Genomic DNA, 10,575 nt, shown 5'->3' with positions numbered 1-10,575 from the left:
TCAAATCAGGAGCCATGATTAGTTTAATGCTTAACCTGATGACTTTAGAAGTTTTCCTCATGAATGTATAAAGCTCAGAATGTGTTAAAACCATCTTCATCTTTTATGAAAGCGGTGTCACTGGGGTGTTTGCCCTGCAAATGTAATAGTCCGGAGACTCCTCTATTTGCACATAATGTGATTTGTCAGAGGCAGCTATCCTTCCACCTCGGTGAGCATCAGAGATGTGCCCTACACAGCAGACTGCTCCATCCCTGCTGCTCACCAAACTAATTTGTTTGTCTAATTATGCAAATCTTTTCAGATAAATCTTTTTTTTCACCAAATTCTTGCATATGACTCAAGTATATCTTTTTGCTCTTTCTTTCTTCGTGACAACACCAGCCTCCACACGGCTGAACAAAATGCTGACTCCCTGGTGAGGGTCAGAAAATGAACGTCTCCTCCTGCTGTGGTTCCCCCGCCATCATGTATCAGCACAGCTCAGGATCTGACCTCAATGCCAGCTGCGACTTGTTGGCTCCTCGCTGTAACTGGACATCTGTGGACAGGGCCCTGCAGTTGCCTACCTTTTCCACAGCAGCAAAAGTCAGAGTGATCATCACCTTCATCCTTTGTGGCATGTCCACACTTTGTAATTTGGCTGTGCTGTGGGCAGCCAACAGCCACAAGCGCAAGTCACACGTGCGCATGTTGATAATCAACCTGACTGCGGCAGATCTCTTGGTTACCTTCATCGTGATGCCAGTGGATGCTGTGTGGAACATCACAGTTCAGTGGCTGGCAGGTGACCTAGCCTGTAGATTACTTATGTTTCTAAAGCTACAGGCCATGTACTCCTGTGCTTTTGTTACAGTAGTGATAAGTCTGGACAGACAGTCGGCCATCCTCAACCCTCTGGCCATCGGAATGGCCCCGAAAAGGAACAGGACCATGTTAATGGTGGCGTGGACAATGAGCGCCTTGCTCTCAGTCCCTCAGGTAAGGTCACATGGCAGCACTATGACAGGTGATGACAGCTTGAGTGGCTGTTCAGGAGAACATGATTCAGAGAAGTGCAGGGTTGAAGGATAAGTAAAGAACAGAAGTCTTGCATTACGCTTTCCCATGCACATCTGGAACCTGGCCTCCATGCTGCATTAAGTACTGTGAGGTTGTAGGCCTTTATACAGGTTCAGGGTTATACTGATGGCAAAGTACACATGCCCGTGGGAAAGGAAATTAGTCTACATTTGCATGAAAGTATATGTATAAATAGTTCATTATTCTGTGTTTTCATATCTCTGTACAATAATAGATTGTGGCATTTGCCAGAGGCTCTACCTACGTGCCTCAGTCACAGTGGATATTAGAAGTTCAGTGAAGTGTCATTTAATCTTTTTTTAGATATGAAAAACTCTATTTCAAGAAAAATGGGAGGATTAATATGCAGCAAAAACTTCTGTAAATTAGATTTAACCATTGTTTTTTTTTTAATAGACACAAGTATGAGACTATTGAGACAATTTCAGTGTCTTCACCAACTTCATTGTATTCAAAAATCATAAGCAAATCTAGAACTTGATGCTAACATGTCTCAAATGTGTTCCATGACATTTTCTTTAAATTACACCAGTTTGGGAACTGAGGATACTAGTTGCTGCAGTTTTGTTAAAGAATCAGTGTCTATTCTTGCTTAATACAAAATTTCATCAATCCACGGTTGCTGTTTTCTGATTCTCCTCCTTGTAATACACTATATATTCGCAATGAGAGACAGATCTCAATTGCTAGTTAAGCACATTGTGTCTTTGAAGCTAAGCTGTTCTAAATCCAGAAGTATGAGGTCTGATGTTGTCCTGCTGAAATAACCACTTACTTCCTGAAAAAAACTAGCTGTAATTGTAGTATATGTCTCTTTAAATCACATCTAAATCCCAATAATATCACCTTCACAGATATGTAAGTCATCCTTGACGAGGACACTGATTCACTCTCATACCATCACAGACACTGGCTTTTGTGCCTTCTGCTGAGAACAGTTTGTATGGTTGACATTCAGGTTAGGTTAGATTTCAGGGCTTGAGGGTCACACACATCCAACAGTTATTTCCATCCTTGACCTTTACACTCTGAGATATGCCCAGGATCCCTAAATGTGTTCACTATACTTTACATTGTGGATGTTAAAACACCTAAGTCATCTGCAATTTTGCTTTAAAATGTATACATTTTTGGACTATGCTGATCATTCTCTGACTGTGTTTTGTACAAAGGGCTGAGCCATAGTCCATTCTTGATTGGAAAGTTGACCATTTGATGGATGTTCCTTTTATACCCAATTTTGACACCCATACCCATTCCAAATTAATCTGCTGATTGTAGAATTTTCCAAAACAATGTTGCTTGTTTACTCTATAAACTTTTGTCTTTCTTTGACCCGAGCTTAGCCTTTTTTGTGTCATATTTTCTAAACACAATTAAGTTTGTCAGTGGTGAAAATCATTACAATATGTGTCAGTTAAAAAGGTTCAAAGAATAACATCACACATTTAAGCTTTTGTTGCATTCAAGGAACTTTCCAAGTTTTCGTGGAATGGGGTTTGTTTTAACAAATGACCCTCAGCTCTGGGAAAATATGATCAACATTTTCTCTAGTTTTATAGTACTATAAACAAACAAATGAGAAAACATATTGAAGGTGAGCTAAATCAATATTTTTAGCCACTATTATTATGATTTTCTATATAAATTGGCCTATCCTGATACATCCTATCAGCCTGATGTACAACTTGAGGGGAAAAAAGGAAAACAATGTAAATAAAGATGCTTTCTGAATTTTTCAGTTTCACAATTTATTTTGAAACTTTTTAACCTTAGCCACTGCCTTTTGGGCTCCGCCTTAATTTATAGTGCCCTTACACCAACAGGTGAGCTACCAGGGAAAGACTAATATAAACATACGCCATGACTGAAAAGAATTCTGTTGGTATCAAGGTCCCAAAAAATACAATATTGGTCAGGTTTTAACTGGGAAAAAACATGTAGTGAAGTATGCTTACAGTAAGCAAACTGAGACAGTCCCAAACTCAACTTAGGGCCACAGACTTACCTAACATCACACTTGTAGTACCTGAGTGTGTGATTTCATAAGGGCTTGACATGATATGAAAAGAAGGAATTGGACTTGACACTGTGACATTACACATAGCCCTGCAGCATCATCAAGGAAAAAAAGCTACATCTCCAATGTGTGTTTGACAGATGCCATTGTGGGAATTTATTTTGCATCTCCTAATCACTCTTAGTTTATGACAGTTACGCATTCTACATTTTGACAAACTACCAAAAGCATGAAAATCCACAGACTTAGTAAATCCTGTGCAGCTGTTCAGCGGAAAATACAGACATCTTCACAAACACGCAACATGTAAACACAACAGCCAGTAGCCAGATGCTGTCACATAATGATAAACTTGTTTGTGAATTTCTTGTCAAGGATTAGTATAACACAGGTCTTCAGTGCCATCACATCGAGGCCAACTAGTGGAAATTCAGAAACCCTTTTAATTTCGAAAGTCCCAAAGATTAAAAGAAAACATTTTAAAAAATCAAAGGAACAGACAGACAAACCAATCCCTTCAGGCAAGGTGGATTGAGAACACAAAATAAAAAGCACCTAAGGAGTCAAAGGCTAATTTCAAATGCAAAACAGAGCGGCTGGTTCCAGGAAACATAACTGAGGATATACACAGGAACTGGCAGGGAGAAGAGGAAAAACTGGAAGTTTTAATGATATCCGAGGGTGCACAGATAAGTGGGGAAATCCACACTAATTAGAATTGAGGAACAGGTGAAAGAGCATCAAATTTGATGAAAAGGCGCAACAAAAGATTAACTGAGAATAAACACAAAATACAGAATTAACTAAGCCAACAACAACAAAAAGTACTGATAATTTCCCTTTTTTGGATTAAAAAGAAATTATTCAGTTCAATTGGAATTTTCCTTTGACTGCAGTTATGACAAAGAAAATATTGGATAGCATTTCTGTCAGAAGAAAAAAAATCTAAAATGCATCAACTTTTAATCCCACAGATGTTTATTTTCCATAATGTGACCATTACCTATCCAGCAAACTTCACTCAGTGCACTACTAGGGGAAGCTTCGTCACTCACTGGCAAGAAACAGCCTACAACATGTTTACCTTCTCTTGCCTCTTCCTGCTGCCGCTGGCCATCATGATCATCTGCTACACCAGGATCTTCATACAGATCTCCAACCAGATGACAAAGAGGATCTGTAAGTGTACAAATTAAGACTATTTTTCAGTTTCTCAAATATTAGACAAACACCAAGCAAAGACTAGTCACAGGTGCTGGACGGTGTTGAACATAGATTCTTTTTCTTAATTTTTCAATTGGACTCGACTTTTGATTTCAGCATTTGTTATGTTGTACTTCTACCAAGGTTCTGTTTTCATTTCCTTCCTGTTGTTTTTGTCTTTCCTGTTCCATTTTGCCATTATCACTTCTCTTGCAGTTACCGTTGCAGGTAAAAAACGTTTTTTTTTTTAACAGCAGTCTCCTTCACCTACTAGCCTTGTCAGTGCATCAAGCTTTTCTTTTGAGGCCTATATAATTTGTCAGAAACATTGTTTTTTTTATGTGCAAGTCTCAAGGGAGAAAGCAAAAAAGTTCTTATGTTGTGGCTACACTGAGTACGTAACATTGGCAGCTATCATCAGTTAAATAAGCTACACCAGCAGCAAGTATGTGCCATAGAAATCTAAAATATAATCTTCAAACATAAAAACAGGCTAATTATCAACTTTAGTCTGGAGATGGTAACTTATCCATGTTGTGCAGAAATCTTGAAGCATTGTTCTGGTTTGAAAAACTGAAGACTTCACAATCCCAAAATGAAAGCTTACCTACTAATGTTTTCTTTTGACTCATACAACCTTATGCTCTATGTACTGTCCTCTGTAGAAATAGTTGGTTAAAAAAAAATCTACAGTGCATTTGCTCCACAAACAGCAATAATATGTTGCATGTTCAGCATACGAAAAGGAGAATGGTAATGGAAAGGTTCAGCATTTTGGTCCAGACAAAAATGTCTCAGCATATGTTGAAAGCACTGCTATAAAATGTGACATTTGTGGTGCCCAGAGTATGAATCTCATGACTTGATACGCTGACCTTTTCTTCACCACCACAAGACTGACATTTGATTTTTTTGTTTTTGAAAATGTATGAACACCCAAAGTGCTTTGAATCTCCTTTGACATTTCCCCTTTTTATTTGTCTTAAAAAGCAAAATTGAAAGAATCTTTTTTGTTGTTGGGTTCCCATTATATTATCAGCACTACATGCACAGTAAAAAATAGAAGTACGGAAATGTACTTAAAAGGGTACAAACCCATGTTGCACCAGGCGTACCTTTTTGAGAGACAAATTTGTACCCATTGGTGCCAGTACACTTTTGTACCTCATCAAATTGTACCAGTTGAAGTACAATTATGAACCTAGGATGACAAAACTGCACCTTCATATAATAAAACAAAATTGTACCCATAAAAGGGTACAATAATGTACTTAAATTAGTATCCCCCTGTGACAAGTTGTTCTGGATTCTAAAAAGACAAAAATGTACAACAATTTCTTGACTGTTCATTGCCATTTATTTCCTCAATGAAAACTTTGAAATACAGTGTAGCGAATAACAATTCATGCATAAAATGGTCATTTCTTCAATTTTTTTTAAAGGCTTATATAAAAGTATAGAGGAAAAAAAGTAAGGTTGACCCATGAATCCTTACTCCTATTGAATGCTTAAGATGCAGCAATTACTCAATTAATGTGGCATATTAACATTTTCTGACCATTAAAAAAAACCGAACACACATCTGACCAATAATTCCAGGCCAAGGAAATTGACTTGAACAAAAAACAAATCCTTAAACTGCGTATCTCAAAGACACAAACAGTCTGTCATCGACCAAATACGTATCAAGAGCTTGGTGGTCTAATTCATTTCCTGGATTGAGAAGAGTCCAGTCCTAATGCCTTCCACTTTGAATTAATTGTTTTAATTGTTTTTTGTGAAGTTCTCTGACAGATTTATGTCTGTGCTTTTACATTTAAACCACTAAAGTGTTGCTTCAGCAGTATACTAAGGGTCATTGTTTGTCAGAATTCTTCGAAAGACTTGAAAAGTTTCTGTAAAAAACATGCCTATATTTTTCATCATTCCTTGAATTATGATACGTTTTCCAGCTCTGTCTGATGATGCCCACAGCATGATGCTGCTACCACCGTGCCTCACTATGAGGATGACATTCTTGATATAATGTGTTTGTGCTAACCTTTCACACGTTTGGGGATTCTCCATTGCCATTTGATGAACTCCAAACATGTAATGCCCACTTTTCCACAAAGACTATCCTTGTAACGATTATGACGTAAAATGGTCCAAAATGGTCCTTCGGGCTGCCTTTGGCCTCTTTGTTGCCTCCCTGACTAATGCCCTTCTTGTCTGTCCCATGATCTTCCCTTTCTTGAGAGATTTGTGTAAGTGCGCCATTCTCTCAAAGTTTTAATAGATTCCCAAAACATATCTATTTAAGTTACAAGTTGTAAAGAAACCAAATAGCAAAAAAGGGGGTATGTTTTTTGGCATTGTATATGCATTGACCTCTGCCTTAGTGACAGAAAACCTGCACAAGAAATTACATTTACAATAACTGTAGCTGTACTTTGCATGTATGGCAAATCCCAAAATGTTATTTTTTGGGGTGTGCATGTTGTTTTTCTATAGTAATCATATCCATTTAGCTCAAAACACCACTGTTCCCAAAAGTAGCCTTCAAGAAAAAGAGTCTCAGTCCAGCAGCAAGAATCCTCGTGATTGCACAAGCATCACTGTTTTGCCTGTAGAGTTCATTCCTGAGATTTTTCTTTTGACTTACCTGAGAAGTCCAATAATGGATGATGGAAATACCTCTAACAATAAATTATCCCACCGCTATATGTCAGTGACTAAGGGATACTATTTGTGTAAAAAATGCAAGTTTATCAGTGAATCATTGAGTAATGTTTGGAGTGCTTAAGTAAAATATATACGAGACGATTGATGCACCTTAGAATGTGTAAAGGGAAAGAATAAATAGCTGGTTTTAATTATTGCATTGGATGTTATGGACCATAAATGTTTCTCATCTAAATTTCTGAGTCTATGAAAAGTTCATTCATCTAAGCACAAAGTCTTTTTAATGTATTGATTAAAAAGAATGCCAATGATTACGTTGTCATAATTTTTAATTTTTTCTCCAGTGTCCTCTGATGAACCACACCTCCGTTGCTCAAAGAACAACATCCCCAAAGCGCGAATGAGAACTCTGAAAATGAGCATTGTCATAGTAATCTGCTTCATTGTATGCTGGACTCCGTACTACCTGTTAGGTCTGTGGTACTGGTTCTTCCCTGATGACCTGGAGGGAAAAGTGTCTCACTCTCTCACTCACATCCTATTCATCTTTGGGCTTTTCAACGCTTGCCTGGACCCCATCATCTACGGCCTGTTTACTATACGCTTCCACAGGGGGTTGACGAACTGCTGCCGTAAAGCTACCGTTATATCTAGCTTGGGAACTAACACAGTGCTAGCTGAGTCTGTGAAATGTACTTCAGCTGTCTCTCCCTCTAAAGGAGGAATGGCCACGGGTGAAAAGAATAGCAGCTGCAGACAGACTGAGCTAAACTCCACTGACAGCAGTGTCTGACTGAGTTCAGTCAGAGGAGGAGGAAGAGTATAATTTCAGCACTAAGAGAAAAATATCATGAGCAAAATAAGAGACTTAACACAGTTTGATTAGTTATAAAGAGTGACCTTTTTCCTTTTTATGTGGACATACTTCTTTCACAATCACACTAATCGTACACATGTTACATGGTTTATCAGTCGATTTGTAGATGAGTATATCTGTCTCCAGATGTGTCTTCAAGTAAGTAGTGCTGGGGGCTGTCTGTCTTACTTCAGGATTACATAACCCTTTTATGAGCTCGGAGAAACATGTCTGAAGCTGCTTGGTGGGTTTGTTTCAGTTGTGTAACTAGTTTCCATTTTAAATCTGCTTCTGTATATACAATATGGAACTACTGGGTGCGCAAAAAGCTTCAACAACACAACAAATGATTACTGTTTGTTACCGAATTGCTGCATGTGTGGCATAGTCAACTCAATCTGACTGACAACATTAAAGAAACTGTATATAAAACAAGGTGTTACATTTCTCTGGTCAACAAATGACTTTGTCCTTCTATATCCAGCTGACGATGTACAAAGCTGATAATAAGATCTTTCTGTGAATACCCTCTCTTTGCATCTAGATTAAGTATAAAATTGTTGTTGCTGCCACTTAAAGTGAGAATAATGTAACATAACAGATTCTTATATTAAACTGGAATTGATTCGTATCTTACAAAAGGGACAGGGTGAAAACATTTATTTCAAATTTTGCTCACTACTTTCTCTCAATTTTGAGGACCCTTGAAAAGTATATATGTTACGAAAGACACAAACAGATTTAGAACATGATTGACATACACTTTGAACAAGTCTGTTAGTTTCTTTCTCAACAGGACTGTCTAGGTTATAGATGTTGTGAATTTTATTTTAGACCAACCAAGAAAAAACATTTACTCTGAAGAGATGTCTGTCCTTGTGTCACTTGGCCTAATATGTACTGATCTCACTATGTAACCCATAGTATTGTTTGTACTTAGGTCTAATGTTAAGGAGCTCCAAAAGCATGCAAAAATTGATCAACTGAATTTGATTTATGCTGTAGATACCAAGGAAGTTATTGTACAGTACGGCAGACTTGAACTATGCTTGCTGTAACAAAGTAAGACCCGTTTGTGTCCCACATTTGTCACTTATTATTCTAAGACATGAACTTAGCTTTTGATGCTTTTGGACCAAACAATTCTAGAGGCTTGCTGAGGGTACTGGGAGTTCCCCATATAACTACATACCATTGAGGGAACTACATGTTTTTTCTCTCATGAAGGAATTAAAAAAGAATTTGCAAACTGATTTTTGTAAGAACAGTAGATGTCTGCAGTTCCTGCAGTACAAGCACACACAAAAGACTGAGCACTTACTCCTATACATATAAGAGCCACAGTATGACCAAGTACCCGTTGTTAGAAACCACCAGAGATTGATTGCTGTGACTGCCATGAAAATGAGGCCGCTCACTAAAAGAAAAAAATAAAGAACATGTTACAGAACATTGTTGAGAAGGGCTTTAAAGCTGTCTTTTCTTTCTTTGATTATATTGTTGTGTATTAAAGAGCAGAACTATTCAATTGAAAATAAACAGTTAAAGTGGACGTGATGATTTCTAGTCATTAAATTTTCAGTCTTGGGTTCTTCTACGTTGGATTTGCACACTTCCTTATATCAGAAGGAGGGAGAACTTTCTCTTGAAGGAAGACTCCTGCGAACAAGAGGATCTGGCTTAAGTGTCTTGTGACTGTCCAAATTCCTGGAGGTTGACAGTGACTCACGAATGCACACTATTCCAGTTGCAGGTTACAAAGCAAGACATACACAAGGAAAAACTTTAAGAAACATGCTGCGTTTCCAAGCCTGACAACACAAGATCCGGATGGATATGTTCAAGCCGGAATCAGATCCTGAATATTAAAGTGAACAGAATGACGAATTATCACAGCCAAGATTATAACAAGACATTTCTTTTTGGCATATATGTTCAGTACCCGTTACTGTGCAGTTGCTTCTGAGACAAATTCTGTTTCCAGTCGGTTCTAGAAGCAACAAATGGATACATTCAATCGTCTTTTGTTTGAAGTTATAAACACAAAGTACCATCAGCCTCTTTAGCTGCATTTTTATTCAGTGTAATCATGATGTTTTTAAAAAAAATACAACACAGAGATTTGAAACAGTTTCCCTGACCATTCATACTTGTGCCCTTTTTTGTCTTGGAACAACTGCGACTTTCATCTTCTGTCTCCCTGCACATCCAGCCTAATTCTGGGCCTTGTTCAATATAACTGTTGTCGGTGAAGTGCAGCAAACAAATCCGAATCTTTTCCCAACTTTGTTGCTGTCCAGGAAAAACAAACCACATCCTCTGATCCTCAGTTGTTTGGGTCATTGGGGAAGCTGAAAAGGGTGAATTTAATATATAATTGTAAATTCTGGTCTCCACATGACCTTGGACAAATAACTATTCATCTGATGTTTCCATCATACATCAGGTGCTTCAGCAGATTCAACTCAATTGCATTAAATGAGCCCAGTGTACCAAACACAGAAGATAAAGTGACGCTGACTTGCAGTGGACATGGCTGCAAATTATAGCATGCTGTGCTCGTCCAACAAAACAAACAGCGGAAGAAAATGAACATGACACATCATTCACACTGAGTGCAATACCAAAAAGTATTAAATCAATCAAATCAGTTGATTTCTGTTTTGTTTAAAGCAGATTTTCCTTTTACCTTTTTGATTATTGGGCAGCTTCTATTATGAAATCAGATAGCTTCTTTGTTTACCTAAGA

General features: G+C 37.8%; 1 protein-coding gene across 1 annotated transcript; it reads left to right on the top strand.

Moving 5' to 3' along the window:
- The first annotated feature begins 401 nt into the window (after positions 1-401).
- On the top strand, positions 402-7,937 carry LOC140302470 (gonadotropin-releasing hormone II receptor-like). The gene is given in 4 exon segments (XM_072381295.1): positions 402-413; positions 415-981; positions 4,078-4,282; positions 7,315-7,937. Coding segments are annotated over 4 exon segments (1,230 nt in total). The 5' UTR covers positions 402-404; the 3' UTR covers positions 7,764-7,937.
- The last annotated feature ends 2,638 nt before the right edge of the window (positions 7,938-10,575 follow it).

This window comes from Leuresthes tenuis, unplaced genomic scaffold (genome assembly GCF_036924035.1).
Source record: "Leuresthes tenuis unplaced genomic scaffold, fLeuTen1.0.hap1 SCAF_2, whole genome shotgun sequence".
Taxonomy (NCBI): domain Eukaryota; kingdom Metazoa; phylum Chordata; class Actinopteri; order Atheriniformes; family Atherinopsidae; genus Leuresthes; species Leuresthes tenuis.
The sequence above is the reverse complement of the archived record's forward strand: the minus strand, read 5'-3'. Positions and strand labels throughout refer to the sequence as shown.